Below are 22,171 nucleotides of genomic sequence, written 5' to 3' on the forward strand. Positions count from 1 at the left end.
GGAGCCAATGTCCCACAGTAAAGATTCTCATTGCAGCACACCTCACTGTCTTAATTGCATTATTACGCTCCAGTCCTGCCATGCAGGATATTAGAAAATCCTCTAGTTGATGAACAGGGCCACCAAACCCCATGACCTACCTGTTTTTTTTTTGTTTTCTGTTTTTTTAAGATGGAAAAAAAAGACATTGCCTCAGCAGGAAACTAAACTGTAAAGTTGGTTGTTTAAAAAAGAAAAAGTGCAGCTTTAGGATCCTCTTTGTCATGTCACAGTTCTACATGGTTGAGCACTGTAATCATTTTTTTTTCTTTGGAAAGCTCTCTTTATTAACAGGATTACTGAAGAACTTTTGCAAATGTAGCCAAGTTCTGTTAGAAGGGCTTACCTCGGGGCTGTTTGGATTGCCTGAGCTTCGTTGAGGAAAGTCTGACTTCACCTCAGAGCCACATCTGTGGCTTTTTGGCTCTTGTTGCCATGGCGTTTCAGTTCAAGGAGAAGTTTGGAAAGAAAATTGAACGATATACTACACAAACAGTGCTTGATAATATTGTAGTACTTTCTCTATTATTTAATCATGTATTCGTTTTACTTTTCCTGCTTTTTTTCCCTTTACAGCTTTATAGGTATCACATCTGTTTTATGGTACACTTGCTTTGATACTCTGCAGCCAATATAACAGACTGATTTAAGGGAAAGCAGGAAAAATCCATCCTAAAACACTTACATACTGTTAGGGAGTGGCTGATGATTTAACTTGAATTTTTGCTTCGATTTTTCTGACTTCCTCTAATAACTGTTTCACTTTAAATGTTATGTTTTTGGCTCAGTTCACTAAACTAAAAAGGAGCTTCTTTATACATAGTATTTCATGTTCATCCTTCATTTGAGAGATATAGATCGCTGAATATGTTAAAACTCTCAATAATTCATAATGTTATGTTCTTATATTGCATAAGTGAGCCATTTATTGACTTAAAGTTTCATAAAAAGAAAGATTTACGGTGAAGCTTGATGCCGGCGGTTTGTTGGTGGATATTATTATTTTTTGCCTGTAATTTGTAAAGGAAATAAGATTGATCAGATTTATAAATACTATCAGCGGTAACTTAAAGAAGTATGACAAGTTTCACTCTAAATATTTGGGAGAATATGTTAACTTTGCTGTTTCCACATAGAACCCAGAGCTTAATCAAAGAAAAATAACCCTCTGATTGTCCTCATAATTCATTTTTGGCAACAAAATGAAATTTCAACATTGCAAAACAGCTCCAGAATACATTCCCAGACTGTTTGTATACTATACTACACTGCATTTTTTAAGCACAGTACACTCAATTACACAAAACCAACAAAGCTTGTCAGCATTTAGTACGCAGTCCTCTTTTCCCTTCTCGACTCTGTTCACTCCTGTAAGTGGGGAAACCAGGGCAGCTGACAGAGGAGATGTAAAGCATGCCAGTGGCACCACTGCCCTTTGTAAACAGTCCATCTGTACCTACCCCTCCTATCCTCCACCCACCTCCCTGCCTGCCTCTTTGCTGCTCGAGCGCCCGCTAATTTGACCTCTTGAATAAGAAACGCACTGAAATAATCCTTTCCACCCCCTCCTCCTTCCTTCACAACAAGCCTTACCCTCTGCTATGCCAGCCATTTACAATATGACTCAAGTCTTGAGGGATGCTCTGGCCGACTGGAGGGCAAACACATTAGTCTTAGTTGAGATACCGACCACTACGTGAACTGCCTGATATATTTAAAGCCAATTAGCAGTAAGGCTATGAAGAGCAGGTCTCCGTCCATCAGAGGGAGTACATAAGGAGAGGAAGGGAGGTAATGTTAAGGAGGGAATAGGGATGGCCTGGCGTATGTTCTCACTGATTTGTTGTTTGAAGAAATTAGATGAAAGTAAGATAGCTTTTCACTTCACTGAGATGGAGGCTGTATTGTAAAAATAAAATATGACAGGTTCTCTACATATGTAGAACTACACGATTAACCTTTTGCAATGTTTCAGGGAATAAAATGAAGACATTATAGAGCTACCAAAATCAGGTTAGACAGTAACTGAGAGCTTTGTTTGCACAAAAACGTTAGGGTCGATCAACTTATGCTCATCTTAATAGGGAAAAAAATCAAATGGATAGATTATTTCCAGATTAACAAACAACACGCAATTACTGTGTAGTGCCATAATCTGCCTCTGTTGCCTGCAGTGGTCAGCTGTACATGTACATTTGGCTGCGTGGTGAAGGATTCCCAGGGACAAATACATTCACCCAGATCTTAGCAGCTGATTAAAATAGAAGTGCTGTGTTGTTATACCAGGGACACACACACTCACACAAACACAAAGCAACGGATAGCCACACTGGCTCTCAGTGACACATAGACAGCTACTGCCACTGATAGTCACCAACATCCTTTCCCCCTTGTGTGTGTGCACGTGTGTGCGTCCTGGCTCGAGCAGAATTTTTAATAACCTCTTTTGATTAGAATCCCCCTCCAGCGGCTTATTTAGGGCTGGATTTGGAGCGGGTTTAAAGGCCACTGCCCCCCGGGGGGCGCTCCATTGCTGTTCTCTGAATTCAGATACGATGTCCTTGACACCTCTGTATCCTGTTCCCATTTTGCACTATTTTTGCTGCCGCAGCAACAGATGAGTAGCGGAGAGGTTGTGGGCTCCTTAAACCAGCTGTTAACCTGTGTCCCCCCCCCCCCCCCTCTCCTTTGCTCCACAGAGTCGCTCCAGGCAAGAAGACCCAGAGCAAGCTCGACTGAAACAGAAAGCTAAGGAGGTAAGCTGCAGCGGAGATCATTACCCTTGACATTTCCCCGACTCCAACGTATTAATTTTTCATGCCTCACTACATATGTAATGCCATTTAAAGTCCGACTTAAAAAAGTTTGAAGAATTATTCGCGTAGATTGAAGCCCAAGTGTGGAAAATGATTTTCTGCGCACCCAAGACACCCTCCACTTCTTCCACTCCACTTCTTTTTTCTTTTCCTCATCTGTGTCGTCTCACAGCAGTGTAAATTTTGACTAATTGCTTTTCATTGGGCCCGGTGTCTTTCCATAGATGGTGTCCTTTATTTACTGTTAATTTCTCAACTCACTTTTGGCACATCTGTATCTCGTCTTAAAAGTACATTTGTATTAATTTTATGTAAATTTTGTTGCCACATAAAAGTGCGATTATCTTAGCCTACACAGTGCAACAGAATTTATAGTGAGAGAGCAAAATGGATTAACTTTTTATATCTGTTTGTAAATTAGTCCAGTTGCAGCGATGCATAGTTCAGCAAAAGCATAAAAGTATATGATGAATGAGGTTTTAAGATGTACCAGTTCATGGTCTGCAATAACTTTTCCTAGTAAAAAGTAGTAAAAAGAGTTATTTCCTTTTCCAACAGGCAGAGGCATAACACTTAGCTCTGCAAACTGGGAAGTGTTTAAACTGGTATAGTGCATTTCTTTTCTGTACAACGGGGGCGCTTCATCTCAAGTGCAGGTCTTGTATAAAATGAATTCCCAGTGGAGCTCAGAAAGTAGACCACACCGTGTTTTAGTGGATGGTTAATGTTGTTTACGCAAAGGAAAAGGAAATAGCACTTTCACAGCGGAAGTTTGCCTTTTTAATTTTTTGTTTTTTTGTTTTGTCTTGTTTTTTTGTTTACACCCGAATAACTTCACTGGGTGCTTTCAGTCCTTGGCTTGCTAACAAAGATCAAGAGGCCTGCGTGGAGCTTCCATTGAAAAGTCTGAGTAGGCAGGAGGATAAAACGAGCAGCATTCACCTGTTGTTGTTGTTGATGTAGAATGTAAGGAGCACACGGGGTTTTGTCTAACTTGCTTACTCTTTTAAAGCAAGCCTTTTGTTTATTTAAGTAAAGTTTACTGAGCATGCATGCACTTTTTTGACTTACACCATCATTTATACTCACACAGTTCTACACTTTTGGCCACTTATATTAAGGATTAATTGCATCTATCTCGTTCAATGGAAACTCTTGTATTGTTGTTTGGCCAGAATATTTAATTTTAAGATGCACTTAGCCAGAGTGTGATATTGAACTTGTGACCTTAAAGTGACAAGTGCACTTACCTCAGGCTACTTGCGGCACTCGATCGTTTGTCTTCTTCTCTTCCGGACATTTCTTTCTAGCAACAGTGAGCCCTGCTGCAGTTTAGAACATTCACACTAGATCTCAGCCTTCCCATAAGCCCCACATATGCAAATGAAGCAGCGTAATAGGCAGCGCGATAGGTTTGCCCCAGGGGCCATGTGATCAAAGTGGATCTCCTCCCTGTTAAGTGGCAGTCCGCTCGTCATCTGGATACGGCCAGATTAGTGCCTCGTGAGGAGATGCCGCGTGCATGTATGCACATTTTCATTTTCATCTGGAATTTTAAGAAGGTGGTTTGGAAATTGTTACTTTATGTAATGCTTTCTCCCGCTAGATAGAGACGAGGAAAACTCACCAACCCCTCCAACTGCCCCCACCCCCACATACACACACATACACACACATTCAGCTCCCCTTTTCCACCCTCCCTCACCTCTTTCTTTTTTGCTTAATGGCCGTCGTTTCTCAGCCCCCGTGCCGCTCCAGTTTTCATCACCTGACTGGCTCAAGGGGACAGAGCTGGCTGTTTGTGTCACTGCAGAGTCTGTCGGCAGCTCACACATCTGCGCAAATTTCATCAGGATAATGAGCCCGAGCTACTCTTCCAGGCGACGGGCAGAGGAGCCGACTCTCTTTAAGCCCTTCTCCCTGATCACACACACACACACACACACACACACACACACACACACACACACACACACACACACACACACACACACACACACACACACACACACACACAGAGTCTAACACATATGCACACGCGCACACACAACCACTACCACCAAACAGTCATCATTTTGGGGAGATGGAATTACAGAGTGTTATATACTCGAACCAAGTGTTGGCATGTAAATTGAGCTGGCGCATGATTTGTTTTTAAAAAGGCAGGTACATTGTGCTGTGAAACTACTTTTGCAGACCTGAATCAGTGCTGGAGCCTGACAGCCAGGTGTTAACCATGACTCGCAAATAAATTGTATGAATTGAAATGCTCAGGCTGAATGTCTAGTTAAGTCATTTTTAAAATCACACATTTACCTTATAGAGTTTGTTACATATATAAAACAACTGCGTCATCTTACCCTCATTTAAACTGCTCTCTGGGAGTTTAAGTGTTTAAAGAATTGTAATAGGTGGGACACTGGTGTTGTGGCCCACTTGGGGGCCTTTCTGGATTTTGCATGTTCTCCTTGTGTCCCACCCAGCTAATAGGTTGGTTAAGCAGGAGAAAATAGATGGATGTATATTTAATATGTATTCATTATCAGTGTTATGACCAAGTTTTACAAAAAGCAGAGATAACATTTTTGACTCCTGTTGAAGCCAAAGAAATTAATTGTTTTTAACTACACAGCATTGTCTCTGCCGATTGTCCATATTTAGCTTCCCAGCATGCACCTGTCTTTTTTTGCCCCACATAGTATCTTTGCCTGAGGACCCCACTTACCTTCAACCCGACGAGTGGGCATCACACCCTGATTAGTGCCATGATTAGACCAGAGTTTTCACTTGTAGCAAAGAAATGTTAGAAATTAATAAGCAGATTTCTGGGACATTTATTAAATGCTCTCTAATTGATGAACCATTTCTGTTTTGAACAGTCCACGAGCTTTCTGCTGGCCAGAACACTAACTTTGTTCAGACTGCCTCATAATTTAGGCACTTTGTTCTTAAGTTTACAGAGACTAGACCTGTGTTTCTAAGGGGATAAAACCTTCTCTTTTTAATTATGCAACAATCTGTACCTCTAGCCCTAACCTTAGGACAGACTTAGCTTCACTAAAAAAAAAAGAAAAGAAAAGAATGCCAGAATACAAAAGAAATACAGTGTTCTATTCAGTATGGGTTGTAATGAACATCTTATGCTCTAGGTGTTTCCAGCTGAGCTGCAGGATTTTAGTTTTGTATATTGATGTAGCTAATCCTGTGATTGTGCTTATGTATATAAACCAGCAACCTGAAGCTCAACCTTGTCACCAGCAGTGTAGTCTGGTCAGATAGTTGTTGGCAGAGGTTTTGTGTGCGATAGGCTTAGCACTTCTGTTTCCTCTATTCACTACCATTTGGCCGAAAGGTCAGATGGGCTATTTCAGAAATGCCCCCAGTAAAAATCAATCGGCAAATCGTGGAGCTCAGTTCCTGTTTGTTTTTGTTGTTGGTGGGTCTGTGTGTTCTGTCTGTTCCATCACTGAGGCAGGGGGCCAAGCAATGCCTGATCATTGAAAGTGAGAGAATAAGCGAGAGAGAAGAGAGAGAGAAAGGAGGAGACAGAGAGACAGAGACAAAGAGATGGAGAGAAAAGAATACTGAGGGTGGGGGCAGTGGCGAGATAGAGAGGGAGTTAAGGCCAGTGGAGATACATCACAATGTCAGAAACACAGACACACTGCAGCCACAGATTCATCATCACAACCGCGTCTGCAGGCACAACTGGATGCAGGAAACGAGTGAAGTGGAGAAGAGGTGTGGAGAGAGGACAGGACAAGAGAGACGAGGGAAGAGAAAAAAGACAAATTGGCTACTACAGCTGGCCAAAATCTGGCCAAAAGCTCCTGTTTGAGTTTGTTCGACCCCGAAAGCAAATAAAGCCACGAACAGTAATATTTCCACTATATGGCACAGTTCATATAAGTTGATTAAAAACTGTCACTAAAGCATTATGCAGTACCTACTCAGCTTCCACTACGATTCAAATTGGACAAATGATAATCATAATAATACCAGCTGACTTGGGATGAAATTGATTTTACAGCTGTGCAGCTACAGGTAATTTTTACCTGAACTGGTGCATTGGGGAGAAATTTAATAACTCAAGTGCCACCTGATCATACTTGGCAATTGCTTCATAAGTAGGCTTGTAATGGTGTGTAGTGTGACTCTTTAGTGTATGTCCTACATAGGTTTCTAATAGAGTCACAAAGGTTTTTTTTTTTGTTTTGTTTTGTTTTAAATGGACAGATCCACATGTGTTCTAGTACATGTTGTTAAAAAATGTTGTTTGCAACTTGTTTTCCTTGAAGCAGAGAACAGTGTAGGCACATATTTTATGGGATACAGCATGCATCAAGTCAGATGACCTGTGCCATCTGTATGTGAGGCCACACCTGTACATATGTACATCACTTCTAAGGGTTCATTGCAGTTGTTTGTCTTCACCAAGCCCAGTTCCACAGCAGGTCCATTATTTGCTGTACCTTGTGCCTCTCTTTAAGTTAGTTAATCTAGTACAATACATATTGGATATGGATTCAAGACTCACAGAGAAGCCTCGTGCTTCACCTGAGCTACAAGGACAGTAGTGCAGTTAGGATATATCGCCTAGTGAGCTGTCACATACTCATGGTGGAACCAAAGATAAGGTTTGCAATGATAACCAACAGACTGCAGCAAGATGCAAGTTTATATCCCTTTCAACAGAATCTATGACGCTGCATTAGCCTTGATCGAAATTGCGCTATCTGAGAGTGAGGTAAAGGAAGACCTTTGTGACTGTAAGCTTTTGAGAAAGTCTTTACTATGCTATTATATTTATGAATGCTTAAGTTTTTGTTAATTGATATTTATTCAAGTCATTATTAACATTTTTTAAATAAATAAAGAAAAAAGAAGTTATAATATGAAGAAATAAATGTTGACAATCAAGAATTCAAACAACACATCACCAAAGTGCTGTTTAGATAGAGATTTACTTCTGGGGATAAAAATCCACAATCTCCAACAGCAAATAACGTAATCTTGGCAATCCAAGAATAAAATATGGAGGTTGCCCACCACCTTTGTGGAAGTGAGAAGCAGTGGAGTTTTATATCAAAAAATATCCATAAAAATCTTATCTTGAACAAAAACAATTATAGAGAGTTAAAAACATATGTTTGTAATGACGAGTTTGTGTGCAAAACACAAAACCGATGTTTCTGTTTTTAAAATGAGCTTTAAAAAAAGCTTAAAAAAGCTTTATTTCCAATTTAACCAGCCAGCACACCCATTTAAGAAGAGCAGAACCACCTAGCCTTATTCTTTCAGACCCAACATGATAGGCAGAAATACCCACTTGCGAAATAGACTTAATTGACAGAATGTCTTCAAAAAGCAATGAAAAAAGTCTGAAAAATTCTGTCATTTACACCACTGCTTCAATGAGTGCCTTTTATAAAATAAATGTTATTTAGAAAGAAGAATTATGGCTACATAAGGAGCAAGTAGTTGATTGTTCACAACACACTTGAAAGCTATTAAAGAGGCTTCCTTCCTGTAAGCGCGAAGTCATCCACATTCCCCAATATAGAGTAAGAGATGAGAGCCAGGGCTTTGCTACCAGGTTTCATCCTCTGATAAACTGGCTATCTCCTACTGTGGCTGGTTAGCACTCTCAAAGGGCTCCGGGTCAAATAACCCCTCAATATACTCCATGTGGTCAGCCCACTTACCAGCAAGGACTTCATCCCAAAGCTCCTCAGTGTTGGACTCAGACTTTTCTCAACATCTTGAGAAATATGACATGCATTTTCCAGGATTAAATACTGAAGCTGAGGACCAGTCTGATGCTCAGCTGGCTCTCCTATTGTGCATTATCCCCAGACTGGACATACCTTGTCCTGAATCTTGGTGTGCAAAGATAAGCAGCATTGGAAGACTTCTCCGGCTTCCGCTTTGTGATCTTATTCAAACATGATGATGGCGAACTTAAAAAAAAAAACGAAATAAAAAATTGTGCTCTGAGGGCAGCCAGGCTCACTACTTGTAGCTTGCAAGTCCAACCCTGTGGAGGAATAATAGAATAGCATAAAAACAAATTTAACTATGTTTTCCAGGAAGTGCTTCACATTTGTCATCACAAGTCATGTCCTTTAGGGTCTGAATAGAGGATGTTTTCAGACAGGTGTCAAGGTTCTGTGATATCCCATAGAGAGTGAATCTGGATTTACCCTTAGTCGAACAAGTGTTTCAAAATTCCTAAAAAGAAAAAAACAAACAAAAGACTTAGATATTGACTTATATTCTTCTCTAAATTGAAAAGAGATCTACATACATCTTAAAAATGATTTCCCAGCATTTTATGCCTTTATTAGACAGTTGATGTTGTTAATAATACAAAAACAAATAAGTGGGGCATTAGTCAAAGCTGTTTGGCTGGGAGGTTGAGGGAGCTCATGGTTTAACACTTAAGCCACTGAGGTCTAAATTTTAGGTGTTTTTGCTAAGATGCTTGGACAACTGCAGACGTGAAGCTTGTGTGCTGTTGGAAAAAACGAAAAGCGCAGGAGGATTGAGATCCTTGTGAGATGATCATCCTTGCTGTTTTAAGCAAATACAAGGCAGGACGAGAGACGCACAAAGGGAAATTAACACCGCAGAAAGCACTAAAACTACAGAAGAAACTACTAAAAGTGAACATTCAGCACATTTTCAGCACTTGATTCAAATTCTTTTAGTTTCCACAGCAGAACTCTGTGGTGAGATTTAGTAACAGGGTGTTTCTTAGAAGCAGCGGGGGGCTTAGTCAAGCTTCCCTGGATAAATAAAGGTTAAAAAATGGTTAACACAGTCTGTCTCCCACTGCCAGCCCAATCACTGGCAGACCTTTAGATGATGTGGGAGGGAGCGTAAGGGAGTACATGGTCTTCTACTCTCCTCTCCTCTCCTCTCCTCTTCTCTCCTCTCATTCTTTTTCCATTCTTCCACATTACCATGCCCTTGCAGCAACACTCCACTTCTAGCTTAGAGTGATTCCAGAAGACTTGTGTGAAACCGAGAGCTCTCCAATGGGAATCTCAAAGGTTTTTGTTAGAATAATTTTCCTCAAATATTTTTTCTTCTTCAGGCATTGAGAGATTTTTTTTGCCCATTTGACGCAGCAGCATTGCTTGAAATGTCTTGAACCTCTACCAAATTAATTCTGCTCTTGCTCAACTTTGAACCTTGCATGGCTCCAATTAAAAGCCTGCAGGTATATATCCTTCCTGAGGTGCAAACATATATGTTAGAGTCTGAATTCACTTAGACCACTATTCACGTGAGATATGCAGAGCCTTTTTCAAAGGAATATACTTTACCCATATATTGCCTATATTCTCAAGAACTGTTTGCATTAATGTTTTGTGTTATTTAGATCGTACCCGTTTGTTCAGCCAGTCCTTAATACACATATACATGTGTTTGACTGGCCTTGCCTTCGCCACAAGTGACCAGGTCGTGGCGAAACTGGAATCCACCCACACTATGAGCCCCATCAGCTGCAGCCTCACACTTTGTCAGAAGACGATGTAACAGCCCCTTGCTTTTTATTAGGCCAGTTATATCTCCGAGTTCATAGGCTCTCATCCTCTGGCCCTCCTCAAACTGCTCTGCTCAAAGGAGCGCTGTCCCCCATTAGGTAGGCCCCAGGGCAAAAGCCTGCTACCCTCCTCCACATTTGCTCCCTCTCCATGCTGACTTTCAAAGAGAATTCCTGCTGTTATGTGTGTCCCAATTCATAGTTATTATATTCTTGTCTTCTAGCCTTACAGATACACAATACATTCATTTCACTTGAGCAGCAGCCATCGTGGTCAACTTGCACAATCATGGTTACAGGAACATGCATGTGTGCTTCTTGAGTATATTTTATATATTAGGTTCTTTAAAAAAAATCATTTTTCTAAAAAAAAGAAAAATTTAACAAGAGTGCTTTTAATCTAATATGTTTTCAACTTGATTTCAATTATTTTTCTGAAAGATCACGAAACAGGTTAAGATGGATAATTTAATTATCACATAAGAAAGGTCTGTTTTGTAGGTCCTCCAGATATGCAGGCTACTTAATAGTACACTGTAACCTTATTTTTTATTTGTTGCTTTGTTGTCTGTAGTTCCAACTTCAGTTTTTTTTTCTTCACCTCAAGACATATTACATGAAAAAAAAAAATAGAAACAGGCTTTAAAAGTACCTTTGGTGTTCCTGTGTGTTTTCGAATATTACAAAGTGCTGTAATGAGAAGGAAAACAACAAAAAAAGGAGATTTTTTTTGTTGCCTCAGAGGGAGATAGCGACTCGTCTAGTTGCTGTACAAGCCTGTAGGTTCACTTTTCTCTTTGTGCGCCGGAGCACTCCTTGGGACTCAAGCGACAAGGGAATTGGGCATGCTGAGCTATGCTGAGCTATGCTGGTGGCGAGGTGCCAGCCTCCTTTGCCTGGGATATAAGTGAGAGGGAAGCAGGAGGCAGGACATGTTTCAATTAGGCAACAAACACCGCACACAGAGGATAGGAGAGGGGAAAAAATAGCTTGCCCACATCAACTACCTTCTCCCTCCTGACCTTTCCCAAAAATACACTTCCCTGAACTGCTGTGCCCCACCTTTCTCTTTTTTCTCATTTAAAATCTAAAGAGTCATTTTTGTGGAAATCTTATGGGAAGGACAGTAGCGGGGGTCTTTGAGAGGTGATGCTAAGTGTGCCAGCTCGGCCTGCATGTTTCCATTAGATTGTCATGTTGGCTAATTAGAGAGCGGCAGCATGATTCACCTTGTTAATTAGGAGGACTTGCACACCATGTGCCTAGGGGCGGTGTGGGGAAGAAGAGCCCAGCCTCAGAGCCTCCTAGTCGCCTGCTGCCTATGAAGATTCCCCTTCTCATCTACCTTCCTTTCACTCCTTTTTTTTGATTTGGAAATGAATAAATCATTGAGATCGTCCTCTCTCAGAGTGTGAATATCTGAGTTCTCATCTTTTCCTGGATGCAAATGAGGCGTGATCAATAGAAGGTGACGAGCGGCAAATCTAAATGTTAAAAAAAGAGAGCAAGACAGGGAGAGAGAAGATTGCTAGACGAAGCACAGCAGCATAGAACGAGACAAAGCGAGAGAACATTTAAAGTAGGAAATTTTCCCTTAGATAAGCAGTATTTTTAATGATCACTCCTCTTTCCCTGTCGCTCCGGTGTAACACTGTCAGAATCTGCTTAACACTGATTTCTGGCTCCTTCATTAAACACCGTTCCTTGGCAAAATGTGTCGTGCAAATGTTATTATTTATAGAAGCATTACTTACTCCAAAGTAAAGGCACGAAGTCTGTAAGACATATTCAATTTATTCATGTATTTCATGCAGTGTCCCTTTATACATTTTAATTCCTGCAAATAAGTTGCATATGAAGAAGAACCACAGGGCTGTGATAGTGACACTCACATAATGACCTTAGCTCCAGGGACAACTGAGGGCTCTAAATAATTGGTCCTTCGCCCTGGAAGGACTTCAGACATACTCAACTTCAGAGGAAAAGGAACACACTGCGCTAAGACTATTAGATCTTGCACATTTTGCTCCATAGGTAAAATACCACAATCACAATTTATGTGCAAAGAATTTATGATGAAACTGAATTTCAAAACAGTTTATGTCGCTTTGTTATTACATTTTTAACTTTGGGTGATTTATTATCTATTATATCTGTCTAAATTATCTATTGCCTATCTATTCAGAAAGACTAGTATCTTTGCAAATCCAAAGTTTTAAGTGCCGTATATAATGTGTCAGAACATATTAGTAATGCACACTGAATATCGCATAGTTTAACTTTAAGCGTTATAAATATTATAAATCTTTAAATATAAATTCACTATAATAATAATACAAAATATTTTATGGTGTTCTCCTATTTGCAGTTCAGTTTGTCTAATGAAGCCAAACATGTCTCTATCCACACTTGCCTACATTAGCAGGTCGTGGCTCAACTCGTCTCTTTGTAGTGTATGAGTGCAGATGGAGAAGGGAAACCTGATTGGTTACTGCAAATGGCCCCTCTGCCTGCAGCAAACTAACTGCCAGGCACTTCACATGAAGAAAGGCCTCAAGATGCGGCTCACAGATGTTCACGTAATGTCGGCCATGTGGGTGTCAGGTGAATGAGTTGCATGGATTACAGACATACATAAAAAACATACATAAAATGTCAACACACACACACACTCTTATGTTAGTGGGAAACTTAGACAAATGAACACGCAATGTTACAAATACCTGAATTTCAAAAGCAGTCTTTATTAAGAAACCAAACAAACAAAAAATCTATTATTCGAATTCATGCTAAAGAAAAGACATTGCCTTTGCATCAGATTAATTCATTCATATGAAATGAATATAATATAATCAAAAATATTTAATGTGCACATATCCTTTTTTCTGTTTTGTATTAATTATTAATAATTAAATACTAAATAAACATCAGTCTGTCAGACCTACACTGCTATGCACAGTTACATATAGACATGCAATAGTTTCCCAGTGATAATGTCTGCATTGATTTAGCAGAGATTTTTTTCTTTCATGCCAATATTACAAAATACCAAACCATTCTTATGAACAATCAAAAGTTATTACTTTTTTTAAACCTTATATTAATTTTATTATTACTTCATTAATAAATAATACAAAATAGTGTCATCTACACAAGGTCACATGACAGTCTAACAGAATGTTACAAATTTTAGAAATTCATCTAACATTGTCGTGTAAGACTGACACTGCAATCCCTGGAACCACACTGCCAGTGAAGCTAAAAACTAAAACCTTATTGTGTTTACTTATGGTTCCATTAAAAAAGAATAAATATAGTTTTTTATAACTACATTTTGCATGCATTTGATTATATCCTGGTCCTGTGGACGTAATGTACTTGAAGCTGTATAATATATCCACAAGTGTATTAGAGGCAGACCATAGACTGTTTCTGTAAATCCGTGCGCAGACTTTTTATCTTTTTACAATTAGTGAGTTGACACACTGCCAGTTAAAGCCTTCCTGCCTTTCTCTTAAACTGCTGGCATTGACTACTGTTATCATTAATTTAACACTTTTTATGTAGTCAGCATCAGATGACTTATTTTTAATGCTGGCAATTTGGCTGTATTTTAAGAAAAAAGTGATACACTTTAAATTTATTGAGACTGGGTAGTTTAAAAGAGCAAAAGACAATATGCTGTGGTTGTAGTATTTTGGTACATTTTTGTCTCTCAAACTTTTCTACACTATTAGAAGATAAAGAATGAATGTAGAAACTGCAAAACAGCGAAGTTTGTACCCATCACTGTTTAAAAAATGTTTGCACCAGGGGCCTTGGGTCCAAGAAAGACATTCACCAAATACAACATATGCTTTGTCTATATAGTAAAAAGCTGCCTGCTTTGTTGTATTGGATCAAAGCTTTTGAGGGGTGTTTGGAGGGGGTGTTAGGACAGACACTAACTGAAAACCCAAAAACCCATGATCTTCCTTATACACTATATTGTGGGCTTTGCAGGGCGAACAGCCCTTTAGCTTCCTTCATAGCCCTGTAGCTGCTTGTGACGTCAAGGAGAGCATGTTCTGCTCTAGCAAGGACATCTGTCTGTAAGCGTCTGGAGGGCCGCAAGCAGTCCCCCAGGCCAGGAGCAGGGGGAGAGGAGAGAAAAGACTTTGTTAAAAACAGCAGAGATGGAAAACGGCAGGTTGGCCATCATGGCTCCTACAGCTTATCCTCCTCTTCACTCCAAGCGTGTCAGACCGCTCTAAGGTTCTTTCTGTATTTTAGACATTTTTGCATCATAAGGGGGCATACTGCTCTTTCTTCTGTGATAAGAAAAACCCATGTTATTTCTTACTTACGTCTTGACAGATACTTTAACGAATCTATTAAGGGCGCAGAGCTCGAGTTAACTTGTAAATAATTCATGATGTTGGGAAGCAGGTGACTGAAAAGAACAAAAAACAGTACAGTTGATCACAGATCAAATCAAGAGGATTTTCCTATTTTTTGCTATTAAAAATATGAGTAATAAAATACGTGAACTTCATAAATTTTAAACATGCTTATACAACAGGTTTCTTCTTATCCTGGGAACTTAATCTGCAGTACAATGTTATAATAAATCATTTTAAAAAGCTATTTAAATCCAGTAGTCATAATTTACATTTACAAAAGCAAAGGAACAGTTTAATTAGAACAATTGTAATATTCTCATTAACTGTTTTACCTTACTTTATAATTGCCACCTGCGCGTATATAAACTTAAATCTCATAGCAAAGCTGTAGATTGATTTTCTGGGTTATCTCAGAAATGTTCTACATCTCCTGACCTTTGCTAATAATTTGACTTTACAAGTCCCATTTCCTTGCCTACAAAGGGCATACCGGCAGACTGGAAGCACTGGTATTTAAGTGACTTCAGAACAGCAGATATTTATGTGGTACCATTGATCGGACTTGGCAAATGTATGCATCTTGTCAGCTGGTTATTTTCCCAGTCCGGGAAGAATTCCAATGGTGACCTTTGCAGTTTTTGGCAATGATTGTACCTATCGCTTAACAGTGCTGACAGCGTACTCCAGAAGGTTCAGAGCGATTATTGCACTTAGAAGTCACGGTTCTGCTTTTTTTGTATTTCTACAAGATTAAAGAATGTGAAAAGATGTCCTCCTGCAAAAAAATAAAAAATAAATCATCAGCATTGTCAGTCTGTAAAATCTTTTTCAGGAACATCATTAGGAAAGATGAATAGCTCTGTTTGTAAAAACATACTAGAAGAGACTGACGGTGTATTTAACAGTATGGTGTCAGAACCTTATTACTGGATCTTGGAAAAGGTAAATATTTTTGCTGCTACCATTTTAAGTCAAGCGGTTTTACTGTCATTCCAAACGTGCAGTGGTACAGTACACAGTGAAACAGGACAATGTTCCTTGCAGGCCATGGTGCTACATATAACATACAACAGACAATCAAGAAAGGTTTACAAAAGGGGAGTTCATAGCATTTGTACACCTCTGTGTGACCATATGAGCATACATATGTAAACATTTAAGGGTAGCCAGAGAAAGTTGTAAGGCAAAGCAAGTCTGCCCCAGCCCTACTCAACTCTGGCTTGTATCCACTGGCAGTCAACAAAGGAAGGTAGACTCTGCATAATGGCACCAGATTGAAATCAGAAATAAGTCTCCCACTGTCACGGCGGCCACTTTACTGACGGGAAACGCAGACTGGAGGGTTGCAGATGGTAAAATGAAGTCTACATTCATCATACAGTCATAAATCTGAAAATGCAGGCAGTTGCTGTGGGCGCTGGGAGCCCATGCCTGGTGCCAACTGCCAGCCAGAGTTGCCGGCATCCTGGTGCCATCAGTGAGATAGCGGACCTCACTCACTCTCTTTCTGTCTCTCGCTCTCTCACTCTCTATGCTCTGTCACGGCTCACTTTTCAGTGGGATTCTTTAAGGTCAGGCCTGAAGAGGTTTGTCTGTTGTTTGTGGCAAAGCCTAATAAGGATAACAGTGATAATATTAATGCAGCCTTTTCCATGTAGACAGGGGCAAAAATCATATCCACTCTGTTTGCCATATCCAGCCACAATCCCTAGTGTGTGACTCTATTCTAATGCCTGTATACATTTGCATGACTTTAAGAGCCTGACTCAACATTTGTCCAAATTGTTACTATTAGTCAAAATCTTTATTTTGACCACTATCCAATGTAAAAGGAATAAATAAATGTAGTTTATTCATTGAGCTGGTTGGTACTGCTGCTATTATTCCCCCTACTTTGTGTTGTCAGCGTGTTTGAATCTTTCAACATTCCGCCGTGCTAAATGTGAAGTGGCAACACCCTAAAGGGCATGCCTTGCCAGCGGGATTTTAGGAAAAAATCAGAAGCAACTGCATGCACATTTAAGATCAGACTTTGTACACCAAAGCAACCTTTTACAGAGCGCCATCTGAAAGTAACATGAAATTTTCCCCTGATCAGACAACATACATGCCTCACGCAAACACCAGTGCCCAGCGAACACATGCTGAGAGATAACATAAAAGAACATGAAAGACATCAAGGCGCACATTGATTGTCACTGTACGCTTCAACCCAGGCCTCACTCCCCCAGCGGGCAGACACGCAGGCAAGCTGGTGGGTAGGCATTCCCTGTGCTGTGGCCAAGATTGATAGGCATGTGTGTGTGTGTGTGTTGTGTGTCTGTATACTTTGTTTGAATGTTGAAGGGAGTGCTGACACCCTCTGTACCGTGGCCCCAGGCCCTCACACCTCCACCCAATATAAAGGGCAGCTCCCAGCAATGCTGGATTCCCCCTCAACCCTGAGGGTAGGCATGACATTACCTTGGGCAGTGCCTCCCCGCAACCCCCACACATCCTCAGAACCATGTGACTACACACACATAGTCTTTGAGAGGAGCTCGGTTAATGGCTGAGAACAGTCTACCATTTTGTTTTGCTCAGGAAATTCTACTTATACAGTTCAAGAAATCTTGTTTTTTTTTTTTTTTTTTTGCAGTCTCCTTTAATTCTTATTCTTACATTTGATCTTAATCTTATATGCCTGACAGTTGTTGTTGTTTTTTTGAGCCTCTGATTGCAAATTGCAGTTTGGGGGTTAGTATTACTGGCTGGCTATATGTAACTGCTATGGTGCCCCTTTATTTGGTTTTGGGTTCATCACAGGGAGATGGTGATATTTTGAAGTTTTGCTCCATCAGTATGCACAAGTAAAAAGTTTAATTTCAGAGTTCGAGATCGAGTTCAACATTTATTGTCAATGAAGAAGCCCAGTTAAATTAGGAATATGTCAACATTGAGAGTGACATTTAAAACAATACAGTGATATTGATGAGAGATCTGTTATTTTATACTTCTTATGATATTCAAGAAAAGGAATCTTGAATATCATAAGAAGTATAAAAAAACGATCTCTCAGCATTATGAAAGAACAACAAGTACAACAACAGTAAGTACATTTGGGAGGAGCATTAAGCTAATGTGTCTGGATGCACTGCCATGATGCAAATTTATTATGTGCATAAGACTTAGAAGAACTGAACAACATGTGAAAATGTGGAAATACTAGATGTGAATCTTATGTTCATAGTAAGGTCTGATTGTTTCTTATGTTTTCACTAGATGCAACAACAGGAACTGGCCCAGATGAGGCAGCGGGATGCCAACCTTACAGCACTAGCCGCCATTGGACCCCGAAAAAAACGTAAAGTGGATTCACCGGGGGCCACGCCATCAGGGACAGAGGTGAGAACTATATTGTCAATGTTTTTTTTATCATCACCAGTTTGTAATGCTGACTTGCTATCGATCTTTGGGAAATTAACAGTCGAGAATTTTGGATTTAATCTAATTTAATCAATCATGTTCTACTATTTCTAGTTAGTGGACATGCCTAGGCAATGACATTGTTATCTTATTTGACAGAAATCTGTGCACTTTCTTGTTATTTATGAGGAACTGATAAGATAAAAATATTTTTTTAACTATGAAATTTTAAATAACTAAATTATTACATGAAGAAGAAGAAGCGGTGTCCCAGAATTCATAGCGCGGCCCAGCTCAGTTTCCAACAATGGCGGCAGCTAGTTAGTTTTAATATTACTCTTATTATTCTTTCTGAGTCACAAAATAAACGTTTATCATATTTTCAGGCGAGAATGTAGCTGTGTAAACCTCAAATATCTGCTCAGTTTATCAAGACACCACATATTTTCAAAAGCGCTCCGATGTTTTCGGAGACATCTGTTACCCACTAGCTCGATAGCGAGCCGGGGGCTAGGCTCACTAGAGCCGTGAGAACACCGGACTCCCGACAGATCTTTTCAAACACACCGCTGTCTTTCGATGCTCAGGTTAAACATGATATATAAGTCACTTAGATAACTTAAAAATGTTATTGTTTGGCTTATTTTAGTATTTTATTTGTTCCTGAGTAAATCGGTTTGGCTGAGATTAAAGTTATAGTTTTTACATGGCTGAATAAACGTCAAGCTGACAGCTGATCATCAGAAGTGTGAGATGCTCGAGAATATTCTCCGGTGTCTTGTTATACAGTGGGGCAAAAAAGTATTTAGTCAGCCACCGATTGTGCAAGTTCCCCCACTTAAAATGATGACAGAGGTCAGTAATTTGCACCAGAGGTACACTTCAACTGTGAGAGACAGAATGTGAAAAAAAAATCCATGAATTCACATGGTAGGATTTGTAAAGAATTTATTTGTAAATCAGGGTGGAAAATAAGTATTTGGTCACCTCAAACAAGGAAAACCTCTGGCTCTCACAGACCTGTAACGTCTTCTGTAAGAAGCTTTTCTGTCCCCCACTCTTTACCTGTATGAATGGCACCTGTTTGAACTCATCATCTGTATAAAAGACACCTGTCCACAGCCTCAAACAGTCAGACTCCAAACTCCGCCATGGCCAAGACCAAAGAGCTTTCGAAGGACACCAGGAAAAGTATTGTAGACCTGCACCAGACTGGGAAGAGTGAATCTACAATAGGCAAGCAGCTTGGTGTGAAAAAATCAACTGTGGGAGCAATCATCAGAAAATGGAAGACATACAAGACCACTGATAATCTCCCTCGATCTGGGGCTCCACGCAAGATCTCATCCCATGGGGTCAAAATGATCATGAGAACGGTGAGCAAAGATCCCAGAACCACACGGGGGGACCTGGTGAATGACCTGCAGAGAGCTGGGACCAAAGTAACAAAGGTCACCATCAGTAACACACTACAACGGCAGGGAATCAAATCCCGCAGTGCCAGACGTGTTCCGCTGCTGAAGCCAGTGCATGTCCAGGCCCGTCTGAAGTTTGCCAGAGAGCACATGGATGATACAGCAGAGGATTGGGAGAATGTCATGTGGTCAGATGAAACCAAAGTAGAACTTTTTGGTATGAACTCAACTCGTCGTGTTTGGAGGAAGACGAATACTGAGTTGCATCCCAAGAACACCATACCTACTGTGAAGCATGGGGGTGGAAACATCATGCTATGGGGCTGTTTTTCTGCCAAGGGGACAGGACGACTGATCCGTGTTAAGGACAGAATGAATGGGGCCATGTATCGTGAGATTTTGAGCCAAAACCTCCTTCCATCAGTGAGAACTTTGAAGATGAAACGAGGCTGGGTCTTCCAACATGACAATGATCCAAAACACACCGCCCGGGCAACAAAGGAGTGGCTCCGTAAGAAGCATTTGAAAGTCCTGGAGTGGCCTAGCCAGTCTCCAGACCTCAACCCCATAGAAAATCTGTGGCGGGAGTTGAAAGTCCGTGTTGCTCGGCGACAGCCCCAAAACATCACTGCTCTCGAGAAGATCTGCATGGAGGAATGGGCCAAAATACCAGCTACTGTGTGTGCAAACCTGGTAAAGACCTATAGTAAACGTTTGACCTCTGTTATTGCCAACAAAGGTTATGTTACAAAGTATTGAGTTGTATTTTTGTTATTGACCAAATACTTATTTTCCACCCTGATTTACGAATAAATTCTTTACAAATCCTACCATGTGGATTCATGGATTTTTTTTTCACATTCTGTCTCTCACAGTTGAAGTGTACCTCTGGTGCAAATTACTGACCTCTGTCATCATTTTAGGTGGGGGAACTTGCACAATCGGTGGCTGACTAAATACTTTTTTGCCCCACTGTATTTTAGATAGCAAGGAGTTTATTAAACTTCACCGAAACAATCTGCAAATTTCATTAAAATTTAATAAACTATCATCTTGTCTTTATTTTTAGTTAGCACATACCTTAAACACTTAAAGCTGTAAGCTAATGATAGTTATATATGAGCAGATGCTGCTGGTGCAATAAGCTGAACGTTTTATGTCCAATGGATGATGATCTGATTAGTCGACTAATTGCAAAAATAATCGGTGACTAGTCGACTATCAAAATAATCGTTTGTGGCAGCCCTAGTATCCATGTACCACGATGAAGCTCGCATAGCTTATAAATGTTGGGCCATGGCTGGAAGACCTAAACAAGGCCCAGAATTTGAACAGAAAAAATGTGCGAATGCCAGATATAAGTACGCTGTTCGCTTTATAACTAAAAATGAGCAAATGCTGAGAGCAGATTCTTTGGCCAGGAAAATGCTGTGTAATAATATGGCAGATTTTTGGAAAGAGGTGAAAGCTCTTAATAACTGTAAACCATCTCTACCATCAACTGTTGAAGGTGTTTCTGGGGCAGATAACATTGCAGCATTATGGAGACAGCATTACAGTGCGTTGTTTAACTGCATAAAAAGTGATCCATATGAGGACAATCTTGACATGAGTAATGACACAATAAGTGTAAGGACACATGAAGTATATGAAGCCATTCATAGGTTGTCTGATAATAAATCCTCTGGTTTGGATCACATCACTGCAGAACATTTAAAACATGCTAGTTTAAGGCTAGCTCCTCTTTTAGCACTCTGTTTCACTGGGTTTATGATTCATGGCATATTACCAGACTCAATGCTGTGTATTTTACTGGTACCAGTTATGAAAGACAAAGCTGCAAAAGTGAGCTGTTTGGATAATTACAGGCCAATTGCACTAGCCAGTATTTTATCTAAGGTGTTAGAAAGAATCTTGTTTGACAGAATGAGTGTGTTCATCTCTTCTCTGGATAATCAGTTTGGCTTCAAACCAAAGCATGGCACTGACATGTGCATATATGCACTCAAGGAAATAGTCAGTTTGTATAGGGCTAAAAATTCATCTGTCCTCATGTGTTTCATTGATGCCTTTAAGGCTTGTTAGATTATTCTGTTATTATATGTTACCTTATATATGTAATCAAAATAGTTGAATTATGTTAACTGCTGTAGATCATGTTATACCCTTTAACATAGAGTGTGTGAGCTGTATGTAGTTTAGTTCTCATTATACTTTTGAGTTAACAGAACATATTCACATATTAGTTCATTAGATAAATGTGCATCACTCTGTATCCTTGATCTGCTGGGAATGTGTTACACTGTTTTCTTGACATGCTTAATTGTTGAATCATGAAGAGAAGGTTGTAAGCAGGAGACTCTGTGTCTAAAGACAGGGGAGATAGATAGACCACATTCCACACCCCCACCTTACAGAAAGCAGAGAAACAACTGCCGAGGTCATAACTTAGGCGCTGTAACAGAGAAAGAATGTGATGTTTTGGCTTTTACGACTAGATGGGGGCCACTAGAGACTATAAAAAGCTGAGCAACCCGTCACCATTTTGAGACATGTGCCTGA

At 40.0% G+C, this 22,171-nt stretch overlaps 1 protein-coding gene across 2 annotated transcripts in view; it reads left to right on the forward strand.

Annotated features, from left to right (window-relative positions):
* The window catches only part of LOC308397848 (transcription initiation factor TFIID subunit 4), a 106,813-nt gene that overhangs the window by 57,881 nt on the left and 26,761 nt on the right, over nucleotides 1–22,171 (forward strand). For both annotated transcript variants that reach the window (XM_080884053.1, XM_080884054.1), the window contains exons 12-13: nucleotides 2,739–2,795; nucleotides 18,051–18,173. In XM_080884053.1, the coding sequence (XP_080740179.1) occupies nucleotides 2,739–2,795; nucleotides 18,051–18,173 (180 nt within the window). The remainder of the gene's footprint in view (nucleotides 1–2,738; nucleotides 2,796–18,050; nucleotides 18,174–22,171) is intronic.

The sequence above is a fragment of the Rhamphochromis sp. 'chilingali' genome (genome assembly GCF_963969265.1).
Source record: "Rhamphochromis sp. 'chilingali' genome assembly, chromosome: 6".
Lineage (NCBI taxonomy): Eukaryota > Metazoa > Chordata > Actinopteri > Cichliformes > Cichlidae > Rhamphochromis > Rhamphochromis sp. 'chilingali'.